The sequence below is a fragment of the Caloenas nicobarica genome, chromosome 10, assembly GCF_036013445.1.
Source record: "Caloenas nicobarica isolate bCalNic1 chromosome 10, bCalNic1.hap1, whole genome shotgun sequence".
Taxonomy (NCBI): Eukaryota; Metazoa; Chordata; class Aves; order Columbiformes; family Columbidae; genus Caloenas; species Caloenas nicobarica.
The window spans coordinates 23,769,979-23,797,259 of NC_088254.1; the positions used below are offsets into that span (position 1 = coordinate 23,769,979).

The window sequence follows — 27,281 nt, forward strand, 5'->3', positions numbered from 1 at the left end:
GCAGGCTGTGTGGCGCCGCGGCAGCGCCACTTCTGACAGGACGTATTGCATTGCCATGGTGCCGTACTCGCTGCCTCATGCTGTAGTAAATCCTGGCTTTTTCACTCGCAGGTCTTTTTCAGATACAATAGTGGATTTCTTAATCCTACCAACTTAACCCTGACACTCCTGTAAACCATTTTTCTGTGAGGAAAACTCTGGGAATCGTGAAAAGGGCAAAGGTGTGTCTGCAGAAAGGAAGCACTTACTGTTTTCTGTGACCTCCAGGAACAAGATGCAGAAAGGAGAATGATCTCCACCTCCTGACTGCTTCTGGCCCCTGTTCAGTGTTATATGGAAGGTTACAGCTACTGTTCTGCACATGAGACTCTGCTGCAGGGACGTTGCTGGCTGTGCTGGTTGCTGGGACTGTACGCACCTGGTGCCAGCGCGGTGGTTGTTTCCGCTGCCTCTGTACCCTGGCTCTCCAGCACAAGGGGGTTGTTGACCTTGGAGCCCGCACAGGCTCCCGTCAAACCCACGCGGTGTGGTGACCTTGCTGCTCAGCGAGGAGCAATTTATCAGGTGTGGGGAAGGATTTGGAAACCTTTTCACTTCCCAGATGTTTGCGTTGTGGAACCTTGGCTTTGCAAGCCAGTGCAGTAAGTTCCAAAGTCTCAGCTTACAGTTGAAGGCACAGTTTTTTGTCCTGGTAACCCACAGTCCTGCGTGTGGTACTTCAGATGGTCTCACTGTGTTCAGTCTTGCTTGGGCCAGAATTAGTCTGTTGGGAAGACATCCCATCTGGGGTTTCTAGATGGTGACAGAAGGTCCACCACAGGCCTTAGCCTGTTACTTCTGCGATGGTTACCAAGGCTTTTTGAATGCAAACCTTCTGTCTTGACTTACTCAACTCCATCCCACTGGATCTCGTGGTCCCTCTGTCAGATATGTGGGAGAGCACTTGGTACTGTTTCTCTTCTACTCATAGCTACTTGTGGTTGTAATCTCCCCTTCATTTTCTCTCAGATAAGACAAACAGACTGAGCTCCTGGACGTTTTTGCTATAAAATGTTTGAGGCCCTTTTCTGAGCTTGCCTAAGTTCACCGTCTGGGTGAGTTATGGGCCAGAGAACATGATGTGGGATCCCAGTCCTGCTGCTTGTTCAGGTGCGAGATATTTATTTCTGACCTTTGCGTTAGTGCCCAGTAATAGGAGGAGGTACATGCTACCTGGCAAAGAAGCAGTTCTTTTGGGCTGCTCCTTAGTGGTGACCTTCAGTGGACTCTGGTGGGAGCTGGAACCATGTGTGGGTTTGAGTTAGCAAGAGCTGTGAGTGCGTGAGGTTGGAAGAAAATACCGTGTTTGTTCTGCGTTGCTGCAGTTCTACACTGTTATACTTCAAATTCAGTAAAGTAGTTGACCCTGTACTAAACTGATCTCTGTCTTTCCTCAGCCACCTGAACGGCAGATTGTGGTTGGAATCTGTGCCATGACCAAAAAGTCCAAGTCAAAGCCCATGACACAGATTCTGGAGCGTCTGTGCAAGTTTGAGTACATCACAGTGGTGATTATGGGGGAAGATGTTATTCTGAATGAACCGGTGGAGAACTGGCCCGCTTGTGACTGCCTCATATCGTTCCACTCCAAAGGTAAAACGTCTGTGCAGGCCTTAGCCCACCTGAGATCTGGGCAAGGAGCTTCCACTCATTCTTCCCCTGCTTCCCCCTGTATTTCAGGATTTCCCCTGGATAAAGCGGTTGCTTATGCCAAGCTGTGCAAGCCCTTTCTGATTAATGACCTTGATATGCAGTATTATATCCAGGACAGGTAGGTGTCTGTGACCCACTGAAGCACCTTCCCTCTTCCTTTGTCAGATTCCTCAGCATGCTGTGCAAACTTCATCTTCCTGGCCACAAACAAATGAATGAGATGGGGAGGAAGGGGACCTGAGCAGTGGCTTTTAGGGGTTGTTTCTCCAAAACGTGGAGGGGAATAGGTTTGGGGGTAAATCTGTTGAGACTTGGCATGTTTTGTTTTCTGGTGCAAATGGCTCTGTTTTGAGGCTCTTCTGTGTTCATTTGACATTGTTCTTCATCAGTGGGAGCGAAGCCTTTCCCTTGGCATGTACTGAGGACCTTCTAGACTGCTGTTGATTCCCAGCGTTTCTGTCTTCTGCAGGCGTGAAGTGTATCGAATCCTTCAAGAAGAGGGGATAGACTTGCCCCGCTACGCTGTGCTAAATCGAGACCCTGACAGACCAGAAGGTCAGTGTGCAGGCTCTGCTGAAAGCCACTTTCACCTGCTGTACTATGTGAGATATTCTGCAGAGAACAGGTACTGATAATCAGCTTGAAGAGGCCTGATTCACAAGTCTGTTGTTTTTTTGCGGACAAAGCTGAGGGGCTCCGGCTCTGCCCTGGGGCTGTCCCACCGTCTCCTAATGCTGCTGTTGTGCTTTGTCTTCAGAGTGCAACTTGGTGGAAGGAGAGGACCACGTGGAGGTAAACGGAGCTATTTTCCCAAAGCCGTTTGTAGAGAAGCCAGTCAGTGCTGAAGACCATAATGTGTACATTTACTACCCGACGTCAGCAGGCGGGGGCAGCCAGCGGCTCTTTCGGAAGGTGAGGAGGTGGACTCCACGTTGGTGCTGGAACCAACACGTGTGGCTCTGAGACCCATATGGCTTCAGGAGGGAGTGTTGGGGCAGGTGAAAGGGAAAGGAAGGTTTTGTGTTGGGGAAATCTAGACCTTCTTAGAACTTTTCGTTCAACTCCATCTCCAAGGGAATTGCAGAAGGTCATATTTTAGTGGTAGTGCTGACTTTGCCTTCCCCGTGACCTGTGTCCTGTCCAGCAGTCGTGGAGAACCGTGTCCCTTATTGAAGTGCTTGCTGTTTTTTCCAGATCACTTCCTCAGTTTATCAGGATGATTTTTTTTTTAAACTTATGTTCTTGTTCTCTGACATCATGGTGGCCTTTCTCTGCTGAATGTCGCTTGCAAATGTGATGAATACAGTATTTATTCCTACATTCCACAGGGAATCTGCCCTTACTCCCCCCACTTTGCCAGCAAACAGTTAATAGCTGTGATATATCTTTTTTCCCACTCAGTTATGCATCTGCCATTAATAATCTTAAAATGATTGTTTCCTTAGCTAGCATACAGCCATGCCACTTGGCTTGTATCCAGAGCCTTACTAAAAATGAAAACAACATCATCCTCTGTCCCTAAGATCAGTCAGCTGTCCCAGATAAGTTAAGTTGGTCTGATTATGATGATTATCGTTTATTTTCATTTGCTTATTAGCTAGGCTTCTTACTTTCTAGGTCTTTATCCACTGCTTTTTATTCTGTATCCTTGTCATGTTTGGAGTCAACCTAATGGTCTCTAGTGACTTTTCTCCTCTTTAAAGGCTGGAAAAGGACAAACCTACTCTCTGTGTTTTGAAGTCTCTTTTGTCCTCCATGAATAAGAGTGCTGTAATAGCGGGGGGTTCCGAGATGTATTCCATTAATTCTCTACATATGGGATGAACCTTATGCTTTTTGTTTGTCCATGTCGGAAAAGGAGCCCCGTGCTCCTCCCCGAGGTGTTCGTTCTGTGCTTGCAGATCGGCAGCCGGAGTAGCGTGTACTCCCCAGAGAGCAGCGTGAGGAAGACGGGCTCGTACATTTATGAGGAGTTCATGCCTACGGATGGCACTGATGTGAAGGTATGGAGAAGGCTGAAGAGCTGCACGTTGGGCAGTCCTGCTTAGTCCTGCTGAGATTCTGGAGCGTTGGTTTGAGCTGTGAGGTGCTGACTCTGCAGCTGGATCCCAGAGTGGGAGCGGCTGTTCTGCAGGTCATCACAGGAGGAATGTGCGAGACCGTTGGTGGTGTTCTCTCTCTGTCTGCAGTAGAAATGCCTTCTGGAAGCTGCAGTTAGTCTGGGTGGTTGTGTCAGGTGTACCTGTTTCTCCTCCTAGGTGTACACTGTTGGGCCAGACTATGCCCACGCAGAGGCTCGCAAGTCCCCCGCTTTGGATGGGAAGGTTGAACGGGACAGTGAAGGGAAAGAAATCCGTTACCCAGTCATGCTGACCGCCATGGAGAAACTAGTTGCCCGGAAAGTCTGTGTAGCCTTTAAGGTCTGTGTTTTCTCTTTATGCAAGCAGGACATTCCGTGAATGTCTGGTTGGGATGTGGGCTGGTGTTAAAGCTGGAGCTGTGTCTCCCCCGGTGCGACGCTGGCGTGGCGGTGTGCTGCTGCGTGCAGCAGCTCTGAGTCCTGTGTCCTCTGCTTCCTCATGCAGCAAACAGTGTGTGGGTTCGACCTCCTGCGAGCAAATGGCCACTCTTTTGTTTGTGATGTGAACGGCTTCAGTTTTGTGAAGAACTCTATGAAGTATTACGATGACTGTGCCAAAATCCTCGGGTGTGTAAAATTCAAGTTTTGTCAGACAGTAAGGTAGCTTGTAACATGAATGTGGAGTCCTGCTCGGTGTGTCGGAGAAGGCTGCAGGTGGTTCACATGGGGACGTTTGTTCAGCAGGTGAAAGCTCGGCTCTGGGAGGAATGGGTTAATGATATTTAGCCCCTGGGGCTCCTGCCTGCCCTGGCATTAGCTGTCTTTGTCTACAGCTGTGTGTATCTTACAGGACTTTTTGTTGCGTGCTAAGCCCAGCTGCAGTATTGGTGATGGGAGGGACACTGGTATCCCCTTGGGGTGCCCTAACTAGCTCAGGGTGAGAGAGAGGCCTCTGTGGGGAAGATGAGGAGAAATTCTGTGGCTCCTCTTCAGCTCTTTCAGCTGGACCACTGAGGAGGTGGAGAACCAAGGCAATGGAATTTCTTGTGAGTTTTGTATTCTAATTTCTTCCAGAAATATAATAATGCGGGAATTGGCTCCTCAGTTTCATATTCCCTGGTCCATCCCAACAGAGGCAGAAGACATTCCCATTGTCCCCACAACTTCAGGCACCATGTGAGTACCTGCCATCTTCTCAAACGAATGCCGGCGATGGCTTCGTAAGGGACAAAGTGCAAACCCTGTCCAAGGGACAGACGTCACCTAGCAGCATGGTGTTCTCCAGCTGCTGTGCTGGTTGCAACCCTGAAATGCCTGTGGAAAGGCTTAGCCATGCACATGAAAGGGTGATAGATGGTAAATTAGTTGTAGGTTTGACGAATGCAGACGAGCAGTCATTGAAGGAATTACAGAAACCGCTCACCTGGTCCAGGTTCTCGATCAGCACAGGAAACAGATGAGGGCATCGCTGTAGCTGTCTCACTGTTGAGAAGGCTGCTACTCGGAGAAAGTGCATGTTGAGCTGCCAGTGAAATGGTGTAAAACAATTAGCTGAAGTATTCACATTACCTGTACACTTGGCAGACCCTCATCTGATGCTGTTGGCCACCATGTAAGGCTAAAAGACCAAAGGCCGCCACACTTGTACGCTGTGCTACAGAAAAGGTAGATTGGGAGTATGCGTTCATCCTTCTTTTCCTGTGTGAGCATTGAAAAAGCTGGCAATCACAAACACTGCACAGCTCACGGGTCTGCTGGCTTCAGTGACACGTTGTGACAACGAGATGGATGGAATCAATCCGGGTTCCCCTGGGATCCTGTAAGAAACAGCTGGATGTTGTAGGATCTGAAAAAGCCCCTCCGCAACGAGCCAGCCTGAGTGCTGGTTCCTGCCGGTGCCTGATCGCTGGGGGATCCTCCTGTGCACAGCTGCTCTGGGCTGCCTGGACAGAACCCCAGCTGTATAACCATTCTTCTGAACAAAGTCGTTTTCTCCTGGGTCTTTCTAAGTGGTCCTGTGAGTGTTACACCAGTTGGGCATGAAATCAAGCCTGGCACAACTCAAAATGCTGTTTCTGTAGATTCTGCAACATCCATCCTGGTATTCTCTGCTGCAGATGTGGTTCTGCCTGTCATGTTATGGTATTGTGGTGCTCTTCCCTGATAGGAAACCAGATGACCTGACAGTGTCTGCAGTACTGTGGCTGCTTTGACAGCCTGGGCACTTGTGCCTGCTTTAGTCTGAGAGAAGTTCTGCCACTGATGAGGGAAGCAGCTTTCAGAGGGTGGAACTGAAAGAACAACGGGAAACTGCTTTCTGGTGGTAATTCTGGAGTGTAGGGGCACATTTGTGAGGTGTACCTTGTATTTCTGCAGGATGGAGCTTCGTTGTGTTATTGCAGTCATCCGGCACGGAGATCGCACTCCAAAGCAGAAGATGAAGATGGAAGTGAAGCATCCCCGGTAAGAGGCGAGAAGCTGCTGGGGGTGAGGAGGGCCCGTTCTCTGAATCAGGAGGAGGAGCAGAAGGGCTGCGTGCATGGGAGGCCGTGCTCTGTTCAGGGAAATGCTTTGTGCCCAGTCGAGGGAACCCCTTTTCCCTGTAAGGATCCTGGTGCCTTCTGTGAGAAGGCTGGAAGAAAGAGGGAAGGTCTGCTAGGGGCTGCAAAGGGAGGTGCCCACTGAATGGGAACCTGGTGGCTCTTCCTTCTCACACCTGTGGCTGGAAATACTTGGGGTTTTTCAAAATTTCTGAAGGGCAGGAAGGAGCCAGTGGGCTGGCTGGTTCTCCCTGAAGAACAGGGTGTGAACGTGTATGTGGGGATGAGAGTCTGCTCAGCACTGAAACTGCCGAAAATGGATCAGGGTTCTTTGTTGTCTGTTCAGGTTCTTTGAACTGTTTGAGAAATACGAGGGCTACAAGACAGGGAAGTTGAAGCTGAAAAAACCAGAGCAGCTACAGGTGAGGAGTGTCCGCTGGGGTTGCTGTGTGGGACACGCAGGTAATACGGATCCCGCATGGCACAATGCTTTGGGAGGGTGAAAACCCTCAAAGGGAAACAGTCCATTGCGCAAACCCTCCCTTCTCATTGCCCACCCTGTATGTGCTCGGCTGGGCAACGGTACGAGAGCGGAACGGAAACAGTTGCTGGGTGATGCTGGGCTGTGGGCTGGGGTGCCCTGCTGCGCTGCCTGTCGGCCGGCGTTGGCTCTGGGGACAGACGGGTCCGGGCTGGGGACGGCGCAGTCAGAGGCACCTGCTCGGTTCTGGACGGGGCTGCAGCGCCGGGTGGGGAGGGAGCAAACTGCGGAGGGGCAGTTCGTCTTGCCTGAGCTGCGTCTCATGAAGTGACGTGTCTCTGGCGAGTGTCCAAGCAGAGCTGGTGCTGGGTGAAGCCATCTGGAGGCCTCACAGCAGCGCAGTGCTGGGCCTGAGGGGTCTGCGGGTGTGTGAGGCCCCTGCTCCCCCACAGGAGGTGCTGGACATCGCGCGGCAGCTTGTGGTGGAGCTGGGAACCCACAGCGACTGCGAGATTGAGGAGAGGAAATCCAAACTGGAGCAGCTGAAGAGCGTCTTGGAGATGTAAGGGTTCATGTTTTGGGGCAGTGTGGGGTTGTCTCAGCGTGCACTGTAGAACAAAGCTGTGCTGCTGGTGCCCTGACCAGCTGGTGCCCAGACGTTGGCCTCCTCCATCCCCTGTCAGCAGCTCTACACCAGAGCTGCCGTGCTCTTCACGTTGTCTCCTTGGCACCCAAACCACTGCCGATTCTTGTTCCAAGCGTGTCTGGGTTTTGCCTAAACAACTCAAGACAAAACTGAGCTTCCTTTGCTGCGGATCAGGAACCAGAGTCCTGTAGAGACCACACTGATATGAAGCATTTTGATAAATTTGGAACAAATCTTCTTTTAAATAAGGTTGTCCTGGTGCCAAAAGTTTAACAAAAAGGAGCTTGGAAAACATGAAAAGATGTTTATGTCCTCTTAGGTTTTGTGCAGCCGAAATAAAAACATGGTGATGTTGACATCTTAGAAACAAAATCAGGGTTTCTCTCAGAACTGCAGCTCTCTGTGACAGTGACACATACGTAGACAGTGTCTGTGCTCGAGCCATGTCTGTGGAGCACAGAGGATGAATTTTTGCTGTGATCGCTTTCCCTGCTCATTAGAGATATCCTTATCCTCAGAGTGGCTGCTGTGTGGTTTGGTGGTTTTTTCCTATGATCTCATTAATTCACTTGTTAAAGATGTAGATAGGAATTAACTAAGGCTGATTAAAGCCCCGGCGGGGTATGAGAGCAGACAGTGCTGTCAGCTGAAGAACAGGGAAGTAAATGGATCTTTGAATTTCATTTGGGTAAGTTTGCCTTTTTTTGAGGGTGTGTGCCAGTTCACAGGTAGGTGGCAAAAATGTTCATGTTCCTTTGCAATTGGTGTTGCTGCAGGAAGTCTCTTCCCTGTGCTGTATTTTTGCTATGTGCTGCCTGGGGACCTCGGGGCAAAGGGTGGTGGAGCCGATTTGTTTAAATGTTTTTCCCCCTCTCCTTGTGACAGGTATGGACATTTTTCTGGCATTAACCGTAAGGTTCAGCTGACCTATCTGCCTCATGGACATCCAAAAACTGCAAGTGAAGATGAAGGTAAAGAAACCTGATGTTGCTGCCATGGTCTCCAAGCCTGGTGTTCAAGAGCCATCCTGCCTGTCCAGGCTCTGGAGGTGCAAGCAGAATTAGTGACCCTTGTCTTGTCTTTGCTCACATCATGTGAAGGGTTGGAGTGATGCATGATGTTGTGCACCAGTACACCCCAGGTGGTGCCACAGGGCTTATACTTCCAGTTCAATGAACTCAGCCTGTACCTTCAAAAAGTAGGGACTTAGTTTCGTACCTGCTGGTTTGTTTCCTGGGGACTGTGGGTCAGGCTTGTGTTGAGAGTGCTCTGCAAGTTGCTGGGAACCACATCTTTCTCTTCCCCTGCTCTGCCCCTGCCAGCTCAGCTCCGAGGTCTGGCGTACTGAGTACCTGTTTGTCTCCTAGACGCTCGCCGGGAGCCTTCCCCGTCCCTTCTGCTGGTGCTCAAGTGGGGTGGAGAGCTGACGCCCGCAGGAAGGGTCCAGGCAGAGGAGCTGGGCCGAGCCTTTCGCTGCATGTACCCCGGCGGCCAAGGTGAGCTGTGTCCCTCTGTCCCCGTGTCCCTGGCACCCAAGGCGAGCTGTGTCCCCCTGTCCCGGGTAGCCAAGGTGAACTGTGTCTGTGTCCCCGTGTCCCCAGTCCTGTCCCACAGCTGTGCCGGGCCGCCCAGCCCTGGTGCCGAATCGCCGGCACTCGCAGTGCTCAGACATGGGGCTCTGTGCCGCCTGCATGACTCGGGTCATCGCTGCTTTTGTTCTTTTGAGCTGACCTGGTAATGACAAATAATTCAAGTGAGTTTTGCAGCCAAACATCCCCAAGCTGGCCAGAGATGTCTGCTGCGGTAGTTAAACTTTAGTACAGCCTGGAGCACAATAGCATTCTTTCAACTAATGTGTCAGTATTCAAAAAAGAGAAGCCATTCTAATAAGATACATTCTGATGCAGCAAATACGATTCTAAACTGATGTGCGATTAACAAGGAATTTAGGTCAGCTGTAGGGAACAGAGGAAATCTGTCTTGGAACACAGACAGGAGAATAGGAAGGTAACTTCTCCCTATTTTCTCCACCTTAATTCTCTGACTGTGAAAAGCATTTAGTGCACACACAGAACAACAAGAGCCCAAAGGGGAAAAAAAAAGGGGAAAAAAAAAAAAGTCTGAGATTGCCTTTTTCACCCAAATAAAGAGTCAGAAGTAATACACTGCTACTGTATTGATCTGATGAGACCAGTATTAGATACTGCGTATCTTTGACTTGTGTGTTTAATTAGTTCAATTTAATTAAATTTCAAATTAATTGAGCTAGTTTAAATTGAATTGGAGAAGATGTCCTTCTGGAATACGGAACAGTTCCCCTTGGTGCAGGAGGATGGGATCAGGGTGTAGATTGCAGCGTAATGAGCAGAGATGTGTCCACAGAGTGGGCTCAGGATGCGGTGCCAGCGCGGGGCTGTGTCCTGGGGCACTGGCTGCCCCGCGCGCTGAGCCCGGGAGCTGGAGCGGAGCTCGGCCCGAGCACGTACACAGTGACTGCAGCCCTGGTTGTGCCTTTGAGACTCCTGCTTCACATGGGAGAGGGGACATCTGATCTCATGGTGAGATGCTGAGTTCCTGGGTGGCAGCTTCGTCCAGATCTACAGCTGACTTCTGGCCAGCGTCTGTCCTTGTCTAGCAGGGTGTTTCCCTGAGTTGTGAGCTCAGAACTGGGAGCAGTTTTCCCATCTCCACATGCAATGTGACTGGGTACTGTGCAGAATCATCATGGGATTCCGGGCAGCAGCAGATTAGTCACCCCCGCGCTGTCTGTGGAGGGTCACACTCAAGAGCTGTACGAGTTGGTTTCTCCCGTTACTGATGACTGCTGTGGTTGACTCAGCCATCATAAATAAACCAGCATTTTGTGCCACAGACAATTGTAGGATGTGCTTAGGAGCCAGTGTCTCCCTGCCGAACAGCTCTGCCTGCAGCTATGGAGGCAGCAGCACCTGCTCTTGTGCACAGAAAAAGTAGAAGGAGGCAATTTTTTTTGGTATGTCTGTGTTCTGCACAGGGATGTTCAGGCAGTCAGGATGATTGTGGACTGCTCAGAGAGGGTTGCTGCAGAATTTGAGCAGCATCAGACTTGACTGGTGAATCCTCACTTTTTCTTCAAAATGAACTTTCCCAAATTAAGCAAAACCTGAATCGGATTTCAAGTCTTCATGTATGACTAGAATGTCTGTTTTGGAGCAGCCCAAATGCTGGCTGTGAAAGTGATTAATTCTCTACATGACTTTGTTACTACAATAAAGTTTGTTGTCTAAAGCAGTATATGCAGCTAGTACCTTTGCAGGTGTCAGATATTAATTCCTTGCTTGTTCTGTGTTCCAGGTGATTACGCTGGTTTCCCTGGATGTGGCTTGCTCAGGCTGCACAGCACTTACCGCCATGATCTCAAGATCTACGCCTCAGATGAGGGACGAGTTCAGATGACTGCAGCAGCTTTTGCAAAGGTCTTTTGGGCATCTCTTAGTTCTGCTACATTAGTCTTAAAATATGCCAGTTCTAAAGGAAAACCTCTGGTGATGAGGAAGGAGCTGTCCTGGCAGCTTCCCCCTCTCTGCTGGGGGACAGTGCACGATGCTCATGGCAAGTGCATGAGGCGGTACTGGAAACCCAGCGTAGCTGCACGTGGGTGTTATTTATGGAGTATTGCTGGTGTTTGATGTTAGAACACATAAAACTTGTTGCTGAGTATTAACTGCCTACAAAACTAGTATTTTTTGGGTGACTGCCTAGCCAGAGGGGTTATTCCTCAGCTGCTGGACTTAAAAGGTGGACGAAGGGCCTTTGGTGTCGGGTGGGGTGGGAGCTGGGGAGAAGACACGTTCATCTGCAGCTAAAGCTTGAGCCAAAGTGAGTCCTGTTGTGACCTTGGCTGTTCTTCAGAGCCTCTGCTGTATCAATGTTTTGCAGCAAACTGAGCTGGCTGCAGCAGGCAGGGCTGGACTTCTGCTCCTTAGCTCTCAAACTGTGCCAGAGTCACTGGTGACTGCAGATGCTCTTACTGTAAAACTGCTCCTCAAGAACAGCTGAGATTTCACTCAACCATGGCACAGGCCATGACACTACCAGAAATGTTTGTTGCTTGGGTTGCACATAGCTGAAATCTTGTCCTGTGTTGCTTTAGGGTCTGCTGGCCCTGGAAGGAGAGCTGACCCCCATCCTGGTGCAGATGGTGAAAAGTGCCAATATGAATGGTCTCCTGGACAGTGACAGTGATTCCCTGAGCAGCTGTCAGCACCGAGTGAAGGCACGGCTGCATGAAATCATGCAGAAGGATGCTGAGTTCTGCGAGGAGGATTATGAAAAGGTAAAGCACCTGTGTGGCTTTACTGCATCGTGCCAGCAGTTTGACCTGAAGCCTGCTGGTATGTGAACAGTAGTTTGGTTAGTCTGAGATCAGATCTTGTCAAAATTACAGGATATCAACAGCACTTAGGAAGGGAAAGGGCAGGTTAACAGCCCCTGCCCTTCTCCAAGTGGAAATCCTCAGTGTCCCCTTCAAGAATCATCACGGTACCTTCCTCTCCCTTTAGAAGTCCCAGTGCATTTTACTCTCATGTATGTGCTGATGGAAGAGTTCTCATGGTTTACTGATGCTGCCCACAACAATCCCAGTTGCTGTGGACAGGGAGTAAGTCATGCCAGATTGTAAATCTGCTCTGTGCAGGTGTCAACGGATTTTTTTGGATACAAACCCTCTCAGTGTCTGATAACTGCAGAGCAGAGAGCATGTGCTATATCCAGCACAGCAACCAATAAAAGCGCTATAACTGCTTCTCCAGCAAGTGTCAAACCCACTATTTTCTCAGACTCTGAGATCTGATTACCGGACTGAAATCCATTACCATTAAGGAATGTATTTTTCACCTCAAAGAACTACTTAACACTTCTCTGAAGCCCTTCTGCTCAAGCACAGGAGCAAAGTGAGACAAGTAGACACTGTAGGTGAGGGAGGTCAGATCTGATAGCAGCAGCTGTTCGCTCCCTCTGAGGCTGGTCCTGAGGAGGCTTTTAAAACATCCTGAACTACCCCAGGAACGGGTCAGCTTGTTATGCCCAGCAGGGAGCACAACTCTTGTACCTGATCAAAAGCAGTACAGCTGCAAAAGGCAGACATGGTGTTCCCAGTTGTCGAGATCCTGACTGATCTGTGCTGGTTCTTCTCTCAGCTAGCACCCACAGGCAGCGCATCTCTGCTCAACTCCATGATGTTCATCCAGAACCCTGTAGAGGTCTGTAACCAGGTGTTTGCCCTGATTGAGAATCTCACTTCCCAGATCAAAAAACGTCTGGAAGACCCAAAATCTGCAGGTGAGCATCAGAACTGGAAAGGGTCTGGGGCAGATTAATCTATTGTTACATCTTCAGAGCTCACAAACACCACTACAGTTTATGTTTGTAACAAAGAAATTCTAAAGTGAAAATCTGTATGTGCTATTCATGTAGAAGGCTCCTATTCCACTTTCAGCTACTGTTAAAGAGATCTGTAATGCAAAGGAAATGATCTGTGTACCTTTGGTTTAGAGTGAACATAAACAACAGCAGTATGGCCTGGGAGGTACGCCTGATTTTTTTTCAAGCATTTTCTGGAGGGAAGCTCAAGGCTATAAACAGCAAGTTTTTCAGTCACAATTTGCTCATCTCTAAGAACTTTGCTAATATTAGTGCAGAGGTTTTAAAAAGGCATCTGTGGGACATTTCACACGATTTATGGCAGACATAAGCCAACAGGCAAGCAGTTTCACTCTTCTCAAGTATTTCAGAAGTAGCTTCTTGCTGCAGCTTAAAACTCCACCAACAGGTCCAGTGGCTTTTCCAGTCGAGAATTCTGGTGGGTGACATAATAATCAGGGCCCGTCTGTGCTGGGAGAAATCAGTCATAGCTGTCGCTAATATCGAGGCAGAGGTGGTCAGGACGTGACTGTGGTTTGGTGTTCTCTGCTGTTCAGACCTGCAGCTGTACCACAGCGAGACTTTAGAACTGATGCTGCAACGCTGGAGCAAGCTGGAGCGAGATTTCCGCATGAAGAACGGGCGTTACGACATCAGCAAGATCCCGGATATCTATGACTGCATCAAGTATGATGTGCAGCACAACTGTGCACTGAAGCTGGAAGGCACAGCCGAACTCTTCAAACTCTCCAAAGCCCTGGCAGATGTGATCATACCCCAGGTACGGGCTGCCCTGCTTGCGTGGCCATGCCTGTGCTGTCGGGTTCTGACCCTTGGTCTGTTTTGTCTCGATTCTCTTGCACATTAACTCTAAAGGCAGTTTTCCACAGCTATATCTGATCTATCTCTTAGCATTTATATAAGACCCAAACCATTTATGACTTAAGATGTGGCAGGGCCATCTTCCCGGTTGAGGATTCTGACAGCGTCAGGCTGATGAGCAGCTGCCTCAGCAGCTTTTCGTGTTTGTTGTGGTGCCGTATAGCACAGCTCTGAGCTGCGTGTGTGCTGTAGCAGCATACAGATTGTACAGGGCAAGAGAGATTTCTGTGTTAAAGTGAAGGTTTGTTATTCTTGTCAAACTAGAACTTCTTCAGTTTGCAAAGTTGGCTTGCTTCTCACAAAGTTTATACCCATGAACATGAGAGGGGAAGGGAAAGGAGGGCCACATGCAACAGATCTCTGTGTTCACCATCGTTTTGTCCCACTTCTGGCAGAAGAGCTTCGTTTAGATGGGACAAGCTGCTGCTACCCTACCAACGTCCAACTGCAGTTGTGCCCATGTAGAGCAGCAGTGGGCTTCTAAACTTCTTCACAGTGTTCCTGAGGAGATGCAGTTTGGCAGTTTCCAGCATAGCACTTCAAGCTTTATCTTTACAAATCGTAGTTGATGCACTAATGCTCATGCCAGGTCAGGCTTTGAGTTTCTGTGCCATGCGAGAAGGTTCTATGGTGGTACTTGTGCCTATCAGCTCTTGGAAGAATACTGACACTATTTTGTGGGGGAAAACAAGGTGCTGAGTGACATTTCCCGTTCTGTCTTTGCTTAACTGTAGTGGTGCTTGCAGGCAGGACTGATGTCCAGCCTCCTTTCATGTGAGGATGTGGCAAAGAACCAGGGCTCAGGGGTATCTGTTGTTTTGTTCCTGCAGGAATATGGAATTAATAAGGAGGAGAAACTGGAGATTGCTATTGGCTTTTGTCTTCCTCTCATTAAAAAGATCCAGTTGGACCTACAGAGAACCCACGAAGATGAGTCTGTCAACAAACTACATCCCTTGTAAGGCTTTTGCTGCTACTGGTGGGGAGGGCAGCTCTGCAGCAGTGTGTGGGGACCACGCCAGCGTGCGCTTTGGGGAAGGGGCACTGATCAGCACTGAAGGGCACAGCACGAGGGAGGCGTTTGGTGCTCCTGGATCCAGAAGGAAAATGGAAAAGCATATTGAGGCTGTGGGGCGGGAGCACAGTGCCACAGAAGCTTAAACCCCTTGTAGTTGGATGATGGTGCCTTCATCCTCGTCTCTGCGAGGGGCAAGTGCTGGTGTGATGAGCAACCCCTGCCTTACCATGGCTCCCTTAGGACACCACAAATCCTACTGCTGTGCCCAGTGCGCTCACTGTTCTGTTCCTGCTGCTCTTTGACAGCTCCCGATGGGGGATTATCATGTTCTGCTAAACCTGCAGAAGTGCTGCGGTGTGACGGCAGTTGTTGGCAGGTATGAGTAACAGCAGGCTGGTTTTGTTTCAGGTACTCCAGAGGAGTTCTGTCGCCAGGTCGCCACGTTCGGACACGGCTCTACTTCACCAGCGAGAGCCACGTGCACTCTCTGCTCAGCATCTTCCGCTACGGGGGGCTCCTGGACGTAAGTGTCACGCGGTGCTCACGCTGTGAGCTTCCTGCTCTCTTCAGTGCCCTTGCCCAGGGGGACAGTGTGTGTTTGCAGGTTCCCCCTCCCAGTAACGATGTGCACCAGTGGCCTGTGGCCGACTGCACCGCTGCGTGTTTGCATGCTGCAGCTGCCTGCCGCTCTGCCATGCAGGCTTGTTCTTCCCCAGCCCGACCCTGCCCGCCTTGCTCGTGCAGAGATGTGTTTTCTCCAGAGCTGTCCTGCTGCTCTCAGATGAGCAGACCGCTCACCTGTGTGGGAGGACAGCAGTGTGAGGCGATGGCATTTGGCAACCAGCTGTGGGTTGCGTGTTTCTGGGGTCAGCATGGCCCAGAGCTCGCAGTGGGGTGTGCGGGTCCACATGCGGGGTGTGCGGGAGCTGCCGCGGCCCCTGCAGCTGCTCCTCGCTGTGCACCCACCCTCACTGCAGTGTCATCTCTCTCCATGCAAGTGAAGCAAAGTGGTTTTGTCTTGATGATGTTGTTATCTTGTGGAGGCAAACTCCCTCAGCCCATCTCACTGAAGGCTGCCAGGTGTCTGCTGTTGCTTATTCCATGCGACTGTTTGTGTGTGTGTATCAGGAGAACAAAGACCAGCAGTGGAAGCGAGCCATGGACTATTTGAGTGCTATCTCAGAGCTGAACTACATGACCCAGATTGTTATCATGCTCTACGAGGACAACAACAAGGTGAGGGATGTAGGTATAGGATAAACCCTTCCTGCTGTGACGCAAGGCACAGTCCCTGGAAGATGAGTTCAGCTTGGAAGTTCGTAACCTGAGCTCTCTCCGCTTGTGAATAAAGATGGATGGATCGCTAACACAATTGCTAGGTTTTATTTTTAGGTGGGAGTCTGTGACCCGGTCAGTGCTCACTACATGTAAGCAGAACGCCACCCTGAGCAGTAATACCAAACTGAAATAATCAATACTATCTATTTTAAAGTGTTTCCTAAAGCAAAATAATTTGCTGTTTCTTAATATTAATTACAAATTAACAGTAGGAAAAAATAAATAAAACCAAATTATATTTGGCAGTTTTTTCCAAGTATTTCTAGAAAACATCCAGGAATTCCACATTCGTAAAGATTTTTATTTTAAAAATACACTGGTATAGTTAGGGAAGTATATCCTGATATCTTCAGGAGGTAAAGAGAATAATTTATAAAACAGCCAGAACATGGAAGCTGATGGTGAGCAGGTTTGGCACCGACCCGCAGGTGCTGAGCCCCAGGTGCGGTGGTGCGGAGGAAGCAGCCCCTCTCCGCCACACGCGATCCTTGGAGTCCTGGATTCACAGAGCTGATGGGGGGGTTTAATGGGACAAGGGAAACATTTCTTAGTGCCATTTGTCAAAAAAAACCCCAAACTCTGAATAGAGATTTTAGGAGCGGTCTAAATCTGTTAGTAAGTAGAGATGGGGAAACTTTTGGTTTTGCATCATTAGTGTCAGATACTGCAAAAGCTCTGGCTTCCCTTAAAAAAATATATAAATTAGTATTAGAGACAATTAAATCTTGGAACTCAACTAAGGGTCCAGGAGGGAAGCAGTCTCTCCCTGCCCCAGTGTGTGGTGGTTTTGCAACACAAATGGATCGGAACGGGCTATGTTTTAGGTTTGTGTGTGTGTGTGTGTATATATATATATAAAAATATATATATATTTTACTATAATACATATATACACGTATAGCCCTATTCTGTTTTGGTCTTCTGGTGGGTATTGTCACAAAATAACAATTTGAATGCCTCGGCTTTGTGCTACCAAGGGCTGGCCCTTTGGGTGAGACAAACCGAGCGCCATCGCGTTGGTGGTTTCTTGTTGCTTCTGCTTCCCTTCCCAGCAGACACGCTCGGGCGGCCGGTCCAACCCTGGCTCTGCTGACGAGGACCGAGTTTCATTTGTTTCCTTGTTCCCTGTGCCTCACGTTCACAGGACCCATCTTCGGAAGAGCGTTTCCACGTGGAGCTGCACTTCAGCCCCGGCGTGAAGGGCTGCGAGGAGGACGGGAACGTGCCCACGGGGTTCGGGTTCCGTCCTGCCTCGGCGGAGGTGAGCGCGCTGTCCCCTGGGCTCCAGCAAACCCTCCTCTGACCCTCCTCGTACCGTGGGCTGCGGGCAGGTTGCGTCTCTGCCGAGCGCCCGGGGTTTGCTGCGTCTCTGGGGATGCAGGCACCTCCTGTGCCCTGCGGAGCTGGAGACCAGACCACGGCTGCAGCTGGTGCTGGGCAGCGCTTGCAATGGCCACGTGCCTGGAGGTGTTCCTGTCTCCTTCCTGCAGAACGAGGGCAAGAAAGCCAACCAGGGCAGCCTGGAGAACCTCTCCAAAGAGAAGGGCACCGATGAGCCGGATCGTGCACAACAAAGGTCTCCGCAGCCTTCCGAGCCCGTCAGCATTCAGCGAAGGTCACCGCTGGTCAGGAACCGCAAGACAGGGTCCATGGAGGTAACAATGCGATGGGCACCCTTGGTTGTTCTGGTGAAGGTCTTTTGTGTGGTTTTGATTTCCTGGTGTTGCTTTTAACATGCCAGAGCTCGAGTTGATTCTGGGAAAGGCTCTGAAGAAGTTAAAGAGGGATTTTTTGGAAGGCGGACTTTGATGAGGAAGGACAGGGGAGCACAGGTCAGAGGAATTGATGAGGAAAAGCAAGTGAGGAAATGCCTGCGAAATACAAGAATTATTTGGATTACATGCCCTGTAGAGGCATCAGCGTTACCAGCTACGAGATTGCGTGCAGCCTCTTCTCCTAGCCGTGGTGACATCTTTGCCACCCCCTAGACTCCAGCCGTCGCCTCTCGCAGTTCAGCTCCGTGTTTCCTGTTCACGTCTCCTGTCTCAGATCTCCTGCAGGCCAGAGGTCCCTGATAACTGGCGGGTTTGTTCCAGAGTGTTTGAGCTGCCACGGGGTTTAGAACTGTCCCAATCATTGCTCTGCTAAAGTAACAAAGATCGATGTTAACGTTCTTTCTTCTCTCCTTCAGGGCAGTTATGTGTCACACGGTTGGTGTCACAGTCAGCAGGTAGCTGACACCTTCCAAGTGCTCTAGAAGTTGTCCCTCCTTTTGAGACTTTTCACAGGCATTTTTGCTATTTGCTTTCTGAACCAGTGACAGCAGAGTTAGGGCTTGAGGTGTTTGTTAGCTGGCTTCCATCTCGGTGTCCCTCATGATGTAATCGTTGCATGCAGCGCTCGGAGGCACTTTGTAACAGGCACGTATTGAGTTAAAGGGGATGGACTTTCCTGCTGCTAGAGAAGGAAGTTCACGTCCCAGTGATTCCAGCAAGAGTCTTGGAGCTCAGTACACAAGTCCCTTCGTACTTTTGAAATCTCCACTGTTCCACAGCCCAGCACAAACTGGAGATTAAAATAGAGTGTGCACTGTCCCAGTCTCAGCATATGAGCACCTTTATGCCTCTAGAAAACTGTGATTTTAAGGAAGAGACATACTTTTCTTTACCTGCAGTTGATGTATTCTATAAAGGCTTCTGAGACGACGGGTATCTTAGACCATGGCACTGATCATACTATCTGTCTTTGCAGGTGCTCTCTGAATCTTCTTCCAAATCAGGAGGTTATCGCCTCTTCAGCACTTATTCCAGGCAGTCTTCTGAGATGAAGCAGAGTGGCTTAGGTACTGTACCGACCTGGCACCAGCCTGCTCGCCTGTCCCGCTGTGTTTCTGTGGGTTCTGTCTGTCCACGTGTACATCTGGCTCAAGTTCCTTGCATGTGTCTGTGTGTATTATGTCTTCTTTTAGTGTTACTGTGTAGACCACTGTAGAGGCTATCTTACTGTATTTCCTTTTGGGTGTGATCTTCTCCTTCAGCTTCTAGCAGCCGAAGATGCACTTTTCATCCTTTATAGCATGGGAGCAACAGAGCAAGCTGCGTACTTGCAGGTTGGGCTTCTGGTTCCATGTCGCTGTAATTTGTTATACCATTTCTGAACTTAGTAGGAAGAGATGATTTTTACTTAGAACTAGCACACTTCGGGTTCCACAAAACAGAAGTTTACATGCAAAGCTGCTCTTCCTGTAAGACTATTATATTTCTGCCTTTGCTTCTTAAAGGTCTCTTGTACGGAACAGACCTGTCATCTGCACCGGTGTCTGACAGCTCTCTAATTGAACTGGAATCCCTGCTGGGCCATTCTTTGCGTGGTAGCCAGTGGAAGAGAATATTTTGGGGCACTTGGTGTTCGCTACCTGTCCTTGAGAGCACCAGTCCCTGTCATCCTAATCTAAACAACTTGACAGCTGAAATTCTTCCTGAAATATTTTTGCTAAAGCAAGATCTATTAGAAACTGAAAAGGTGTCTTTGCTGTCATGAGGTTCAAAGATGGCTGTGAAACCTAGATCTTACAGATCTTACAGATCTAAGCACCAAGGTGGAAATGTCCAAGTTACGCCCACTGTCTTTTTGTTTAGAACAATTTTTGCATTATGGCTTGGCCACAGACTTGCAGCAGTTCGCACTCATCAGTTCTTTGCCCTGTTATGTGGACATCCCGCAGCCAAGAGACTTATGAAAGGCCTGATCATTTCTCTGTCACTTTTGAATGAGCTGCTTCTTTGGAAGCTAATCCTTACCAAGGAAAGCAAATTTTCTTCAGAGTGGTTAGGAAGTATCCCTGTAGTCTGCCAGCTATGCTCCCAGCCAGCTGGAAAGATCTATTAATAAGAAGAAATGGCTGATGCATATTATTTTTGTAAAGGCACAATAGCCTTGGCCATCGTGGATTTTGCCTGTGCTGTTTCACGTGGTGCATGTACTTATTTCTGCTGTTCACAGGCCACCTGCAGGACTAAGCTGCAAGAGACTGCCTGGCTTAGGCCTGCAGAAACCTGCGGTTATTGTGTGAACCCATGTGGATCGGTTTGAGAATTCCTGAGATGACACAGTCAGGGAAGTGCAGCTGCTCAGAGAATTACTGAGCACATCGAGTGCTACATGCAAACTATCTTTACTGTTTGGATGCCTGAGTACCAGAAGGCACGTGCTTTGGAAAGCAGATATTACAGCCTATTTACTCTGGCCTTTTCTGGGTTTCCGAGGAATGTCTGTTCTGGCAATAGAGAAGGCTAATACTCTGCTGGACTCTTGTGCTTTTACTTGACAACAGCATTTGAAATGTGATCCCAGCAGGTTTAATTTGAGGTTCTTTCCTGACTTGCCTTGCTGGGAAGCATTTGCTGCTCACTTTTGCAGCGGGGAAGCTCTGCAGAAACAAAGCTTTGGGCGGGGATTGGCAGAGCCAGTCTGTGCAGCAAACCTGCAGCTGGAAAGCAGCCCGGCCGTCGTTCTGTCTGCAGTCTTGCAGCTGCAGCACAGCAGGGCTGAGCGGAGCAGCCTGTGCTGCAGCACGAGCCTGTCAGGGTGTCTGTGTTTCTGTGAGTTTCTCGTAACCTGAGGACCGTTAAGAAGAATGATGCCTTTTTACCTGTGAAAGTCAAGCTCTCCAAGGAATCTTCCTGATTCCTTTCCTGCTCGTTTTGTAGAAATCTAATTTCTTCCCACTTTAGGATCTGAAATGTACTTTCTGGGAGGAATAATACAGAACTCACAGAAGCTTGAACTTTGGCTTTAATACTTGTCTCAGCAGCTGTGCTATGAGGGGTTCATTCAGACACTACTGGCTTTTCTGAGCTTTCCCAAGATCGAGCCTGTCCGTGCTGTTCTGGTCCCTGGGTGGCTGTCCCTGTCCGTGCTGCCCTGGTCCCTGGGTGGCTGTCCCTGTGCGTGCTGCCCTGGTCCCTGGGTGGCTGTCCCTGTCCGTGCTGCCCTGGTCCCTGGGTGGCTGTCCCTGTCCGTGCTGCCCTGGTCCCTGGGTGGCTGTCCCTGTGTGTGCTGCCCTGGTCCCTGGGTGGCTGTCCCTGTCCGTGCTGCCCTGGTCCCTGGGTGGCTGTCCCTGTCCGTGCTGCCCTGGTCTCTGGGTGGCTGTCCCTGTCCCTGTGCGTGCCCTGGCCCCTGGGTGGCTGTCCCTGTGTGTGCTGCGCTCGTCCCTGGGTGGCTGTCCCTGTGTGTGCTGCGCTGGCCCCTGGGTGGCTGTCCCTGTGTGTGCTGTGCTGGTCCCTGGGTGGCTGTCCCTGTGTGTGCTGCCCTGGTCTCTGGGTGGCTGTCCCTGTGTGTGCTGCCCTGGTCTCTGGGTGGCTGTCCCTGTGCTGCCCTGGTCCCTGGGTGGCTGTCCCTGTGTGTGCTGCCCTGGTCCCTGGGTGGCTGTCCCTGTGTGTGCTGTGCTGGCCCCTGGGTGGCTGTCCCTGTGTGTGCTGCGCTCGTCCCTGGGTGGCTGTCCCTGTGTGTGCTGTGCTGGTCCCTGGGTGGCTGTCCCTGTGTGTGCTGCCCTGGTCTCTGGGTGGCTGTCCCTGTGTGTGCTGCGCTGGCCCCTGGGTGGCTGTCCCTGTCCGTGCTGCCCTGGTCTCTGGGTGGCTGTCCCTGTGTGTGCTGCCCTGGTCCCTGGGTGGCTGTCCCTGTGTGTGCTGCCCTGGTCCCTGGGTGGCTGTCCCTGTCCGTGCCCTGGTCCCTGGGTGGCTGTCCCTGTCCGTGCCCTGGTCCCTGGGTGGCTGTCCACATCTTGGGGACAGTGTCTGTGCAGGCCTGACCTGTGTGCAGGAGCGGGGAGCAGGACAGAGCTCCTGTGACAACTCTGCTACCAGACCTGCCGGAATTGTGTTTTTACTGTGATTTTAAAAGTGCCTTTGGATGTGTGTTTGGAGAAGGGGCAGCTTGCTCTGTCTGTGCAAAGTGGTGCTTTGCAGTATGCCACGTTTTTCTGGGCGGGAGCATGTGCATTATTGTGAACTGTCTGCAATAGTGTGCATGCTTCTAGCTTGAGAAACCTAGGGAAGTTTCAATGCCTTTCTTTGCTTGCAAGAACACTTCAAAATGGGGTAAAATCACTCCTTGCTGTTTGAGCAACAGAGGTGCTGTATTGCAGATGGGCATGAAGCTTTGTGCAGACACCCATGTTCCTGCAGGGAAATAAAGGATGTCTATTTTTTGAACATCTGAAACACTGAATGTACATCTGAAAATTAAATACACAAGAAAGATCTAGCACATACAGTAATTTCTAGCCAATGTTGCTACGTCTTAAATCCAAATGTGTACCATTATGTTCTTTAGGATGCGTATGTGTGTTAACTTTGGCTCCAATGGTCTCCTAGAGTTCATTGTAGACAATTGCTGTTGTCCATAGAGTTGTCTTTATAAATTCTCTTCTGGTTAAGGGTGCTAACAAAATGCCTCTGTCTGCTGTAGGTGGCAGAAACGCGGGGGCATCTTTCGCTTCATAGTCAGTGGCACGAGGTTGCTCAAGACAGAAAGTCATAAAAATCTTCTGTTCCATTTTTATCTGCCAGTAAATGAGTCTGTTGGGGGGGGTTGTTGCTGTCTGTTTGTTTGTTTGTTTTTAAGCCGTGGAAGGGTGATTAGGAGCCTCACCCTGGCTGCTGCTTGACAAAATTTTGTTTGCATTCTGACAGATTGCAGTTCATGCTGAGTCAGCGCTGAGCTTCAATTTAGGCATTAGGAGGAAATTTTCTAAGGCTTGCGTATCAGTCGCCTTTTAGGCACCAGCTCTCTGTCTGTCTGTCTGTCCAAGGGCACGTGCGTGCTGGCCTGTCCTGCGGGAAGTGACCAGCAGTGTCACAGTGATGTGAGAACTCTTTGGGTCGTCCCCTACTCTTCCCAGGAGCAGATATTTCAGTGTAGACTGAGCTTATATGTGATGAACTCAACAGTCAGGATCTGTGTGTTTTCTCCAAAGCAGCTCTGGCTAAAAAGGTGCTTTGCAGAGAAAGAGCTGGGTCCTGAGGAGCAGGCAGCGGACGTGAGGCAGCCATGCCCGAGCGCCACAGAAGGCCTGTGCTGGGCTGGATTAGCAGCACAGACACCAGGCCAAGGGATTCGGTTCTTCTCCTCTGTTCGCCCCTTTGAGACGCATCTGAAGAGCTGCTGGCTTGCTGGGCTGCCCGGTGCAGACACAGCGGGTGTGAGGCCGTCAAGGCCGCGGAGGAGGCTGGGGCTGGAGTCACAGCCTGCCGGGAGATGCTGGGAGAGCCCGTTCGGATCAGCAGCCGTGGGGCGTGGAGCCCCGAATGCTGTCTGGCCACCCAGATGGGAGGTTACAGAGAAGACAGACAGACTGCCCTCCAAGGCGATAGGCTGAGAACCAACAGACGCAAGTTGCAGCAAGGGAAATTCCAGTATGCTTGGAGGAACATGTTTTTCAGCGTGAATATGCCAGATATTGCAATGGAGACCCAGAGAGCTGGTGGAATCTCCTCTCAAAATTGGGTTGGACAAACTCTAGCAAACTGATCCCACTTGGCCCTGCTGGGGCACCGGGAAAGAAGCCTCCAGAGGCTTTCCAACCTAAATCCTGCTGCGATGCTGTATTTTAGAATCAAGAGGTTCCCTGCAATCTAGGCAGCACCTTTTTGACAATAGTAACAGTTGCACTGTTCCAGTTCAATACTAACAGGCAGCATGTCAGGTTTTTTGCCTTGGCAGACAAGGCGCAACAAGATCAACCTGGTTGTTTCTAGGAGCCTTTTATATGTGGAAGTAATGCTGGTTTTAGCAGTTGGTATTCTCAGTATGGAATGCAGCACCAAGACATTTTAGCAGAGAATTTATAGCCAATCGGTGGCTTTGTCTCGCCCATAATAGGTTTTATCTCTGTCACAATTGCTTTCCCCCGTCAAAAGAATCCTGTTTCAAATGCCAATATTCCCTAAATATCATGTGAAGTCCAGTCGTTCCACAGAACTCTGTGCCTCAGAGAAGCAAACACGAGCGGCTGCCAAGGCCAGCGGTGCTGGGCTGCCCTCACGTGCACGAGACTGCCTTGCACGCCATGTTCTTCAACACAGGGTGTCCAAGTTCCATGCTGTGTGTGCGTCTGGTGCTTTGCACAGGTAGTTCATGGAGCAATTGGACCTACTCTGGAGTAGCAGGACATGACTGAGTGGATGGGAAATGTCACCTGGGCAGCAGCTCATGACAGAAGGCTCTCTGGTCTCATTGCTTTTGTTACTGCTTGGCAGTGATTAATCCACATTTTCTGACCAACAGATCAGGCAGTCTTGTCTTCCTCTCAGTGCCCTCAGAAAAAGGAGATTTCCAAAGAGAAAGGGCAGAAGAGCAGAGAAATGAAGCCCTGTGACATGAACATCAGTGATTTGGCATCCTGGCTTTTCTGACATGAGTATGTAGATTTGCTAGCTGAAGGGTGTCAAGGTGTTTCTCCTGGGTCGGGGCAAGAAAGGCAAATGGAAATAAACCCCTGGATGGAGTTAGGAACTTTCCTGGTGCTGAGTTTTGGACTGCCTGTTGTGCATTTGGCACTACTGAATTTAGAATTTACCACCTCCCTATGCTCCCCAACATCATTTTTTTTCCTGAGTTTGCCTGCGAAGTGGCCATTCGTTCCTCATTCTTTGACTAACCCTACTTTTCTATAGTTGCATGCGGTGGAGATATAATACTAACACCTTCCATGCCTTTCCAGGGTCACAGTGCACCGGGCTGTTTAGCACCACTGTGCTGGGAGGCTCCTCCAGTGCCCCCAACCTCCAGGACTACGCACGCAGCCATGGCAAAAAGTTTGCCAGCAGCCTGACATACAAAGACGGTATGTGTGTTCCTGTGCAGCAGGTGGTTAATTTGTGGACTTTGGTGTCTCAGGATGCTACTGAGGCAAAGGCTTAGACTGCTGAGAAGAATGACCGTTGAATGTATATATTCGCTGCCTCTACAGTAATGCATTTTATCATATCCCAAGAAATTGTGATCCTTGCTAGGCCAAGACAGGAGCTGACACTGTGCAAGGAGTTTTATGCTGATGTCTGGGGTGTGATCTGGTGTGACATTTTAATACCACTTCCTGTTGTGGAGAAGGATTTATTGGTCTAGATATTAAGTAGGTTTGTCCTGGTATGGAAATCCAGCACATCGCATCATCTCGCTTACCTTGGTGATCTTGCTGGTGCTAAACGGAGCTTTTGTGAAGGCAGTAATCCCATCCCAAAGGCAGAATGACATGCTCAGGGGTGGATAGGATGGGTACTAGAGTAAGGCTGGGCACACAGAGTTCTGAGTGCAGGGTAGCTGTCAGAAAGCAAGTGTGATATGCCTGAAATCCTTGAGGTAAGTGGGATGCTTGGGTGAAATACTGCAAAAGGACCGGAAAGTCTAGTTATTGTGCAGTTCTGCATAAACTGCCCTAAAGTTCAGCAAGATGATCCGGTAGAACATATTTGGGCCATTAGCGCAAATGTTGCCCATGCATGTGGGGAGCGGCGTTGCCGGCCGGGGTTGATCTGCAGTGACTGCAGGCGTGTTGTTCATCGAGCAGCAGAGTGTGCTGCTGCTGCCGAGGGAGCAGGAGCACCACAGACCTGGGGAGCGTGGGGCAGCCGGACGGGCAGTGCATGAGTGCAGGTGTCTGCTGTGACCTGCTAAGAAAGGTGCTCAGACTCCGTAAGTACTGATTAACGTACCGTTGCTGGAACGTGGAGCTGAACAGCGTTGAACAAACCTCTCCATGGATGGGATCCGCGCAGCGCGCTGTGCCGTGGGAAACCCACCTGGAAACCCACAGCTCGGCTTCCCAGCACCTGAATGGATGCGAGTTGTCTGTCCGCTCTTCTTCCTTTTCATGTTAATGCTAACAAATGCTGTCTTAGTCAATACTTTACAGAGTCTGAGAGCCTTTCTTATCAGGATCATAACGAACAATAGCACTGGTGGGTTACAAGGTGGGGAGATGATTAAGGCAATAATTTGGGGCCTTTGTGGAAGACAGGAGGTTTGGATGTTTGTCCAGTTTTGAGGCAAAGAAAACAGCCTAGCAAATCAGGGTGGAAAGATGGTATCCAGTTCTCAGACCTGTTGGAACCTCATGAATGCCATTGTGTTGAGACCATTGTGTACACTGGCTTTCCGTGCTGCTTTTCACTGGGCAAGAGAAAACTGTTGCTTGTCCCCTCTTTGGGGAGCTCCCTGGCACGCCGCAGGCTGTGAGCGACAGGGACAGCGAGACCCAGCGGGGAGGATTTCAAACCTTGTACCAGTCCGCGCTGCTCAGGGCGACAGCTGCTGGTTACTCATAGGTCCCAGAATAAGCTCCTGTTGTTCGGCACAAGACGGTGTGAATACCAGGGGAGCTGCTGAAGGGGCCAGCAAGGGCTCTGGCTGCTTCGTCCGCAGCTCTGCAAGCAGCACGAACCCCAGGCAGCAGTAGCTCTCAGAGAAAAGCACCACGGGCCGCTCGCTGTTGGCCAGCCGGGAGCAGAGCAGACACTGCCGGTCCCGGTCCCGGTGCTGTGCTGCTTTCCCCGGCCCTGCAGCAGGAGCTGAGGACGGGCCGCTCGTGCCCGAGGTGCAGGGCAGAGTCCTGCTGCGTCAGCACAAACCAGTGATGAGGGCTCTGCATGCTGAGGCGCTGTCGTACCCTCCGGTACTTAAAAGGCAGATTTATTTCGCTAGCGTGTGGCTAACACAGCCCAGAATTATTCCTCTTGATATTACACTACTTTTTTTGTGTTTCTTTGTGTGCTGTGGCACCCTGTGCTCCCAGCGCCTTGCCGCAATAAGAGCAGTTGTGAGGAAGAGGTGGGGGCTTGGGAGAACAAGTAGGAGGCAGAAGGGCATTTAGCTTATGGGGAAGGTAGTTTGGAATCTGAAATAAGCCCCTGATCTGCATGTTCCTGCTTAAATGAGCACAAATGAAGTACTGAACAGTGGCATTTAAACCAAACTTCGTGGCAAACTCTGGGAGGACATTCGTGTCAAGGCCTTTTCCGCAGTCATCAGGCTAATGATGTTTAGAAACCTTCAGACCCTGGAGCACATCTTTGCATGAACTCTTTGATATTTTTTCGTGGCTGTGATGCTTCAAGGTGTGGTGCATGGCTTATAGCACTTCATCAAAGACTTGCTCAAGTGAAGTTAAAATGGCCCTTATTTCTGAATTTTTTTGCGTAGGGCTG

At 50.1% G+C, this 27,281-nt stretch overlaps 1 protein-coding gene across 8 annotated transcripts in view; it reads left to right on the forward strand.

The window, feature by feature from the left end:
* The window catches only part of PPIP5K1 (diphosphoinositol pentakisphosphate kinase 1), a 45,883-nt gene that overhangs the window by 4,547 nt on the left and 14,055 nt on the right, over window positions 1–27,281 (forward strand). For 5 of the 8 annotated variants that reach the window (XM_065641387.1, XM_065641380.1, XM_065641384.1 and 2 more), the window contains exons 4-27: window positions 1,437–1,632; window positions 1,720–1,810; window positions 2,162–2,247; window positions 2,450–2,604; window positions 3,594–3,695; window positions 3,951–4,112; window positions 4,278–4,399; window positions 4,847–4,948; window positions 6,149–6,235; window positions 6,659–6,734; window positions 7,246–7,355; window positions 8,325–8,410; window positions 8,807–8,935; window positions 10,773–10,894; window positions 11,572–11,754; window positions 12,617–12,758; window positions 13,397–13,620; window positions 14,552–14,679; window positions 15,148–15,262; window positions 15,868–15,975; window positions 17,222–17,338; window positions 17,568–17,732; window positions 18,829–18,919; window positions 24,800–24,922. In XM_065641387.1, coding sequence (XP_065497459.1) covers window positions 1,437–1,632; window positions 1,720–1,810; window positions 2,162–2,247; window positions 2,450–2,604; window positions 3,594–3,695; window positions 3,951–4,112; window positions 4,278–4,399; window positions 4,847–4,948; window positions 6,149–6,235; window positions 6,659–6,734; window positions 7,246–7,355; window positions 8,325–8,410; window positions 8,807–8,935; window positions 10,773–10,894; window positions 11,572–11,754; window positions 12,617–12,758; window positions 13,397–13,620; window positions 14,552–14,679; window positions 15,148–15,262; window positions 15,868–15,975; window positions 17,222–17,338; window positions 17,568–17,732; window positions 18,829–18,919; window positions 24,800–24,922 — 3,022 coding nt within the window. The remainder of the gene's footprint in view (window positions 1–1,436; window positions 1,633–1,719; window positions 1,811–2,161; window positions 2,248–2,449; window positions 2,605–3,593; window positions 3,696–3,950; window positions 4,113–4,277; window positions 4,400–4,846; window positions 4,949–6,148; window positions 6,236–6,658; window positions 6,735–7,245; window positions 7,356–8,324; window positions 8,411–8,806; window positions 8,936–10,772; window positions 10,895–11,571; window positions 11,755–12,616; window positions 12,759–13,396; window positions 13,621–14,551; window positions 14,680–15,147; window positions 15,263–15,867; window positions 15,976–17,221; window positions 17,339–17,567; window positions 17,733–18,828; window positions 18,920–24,799; window positions 24,923–27,281) is intronic. The other 3 variants (XM_065641381.1, XM_065641383.1, XM_065641385.1) reach the window with 1 other exon arrangement.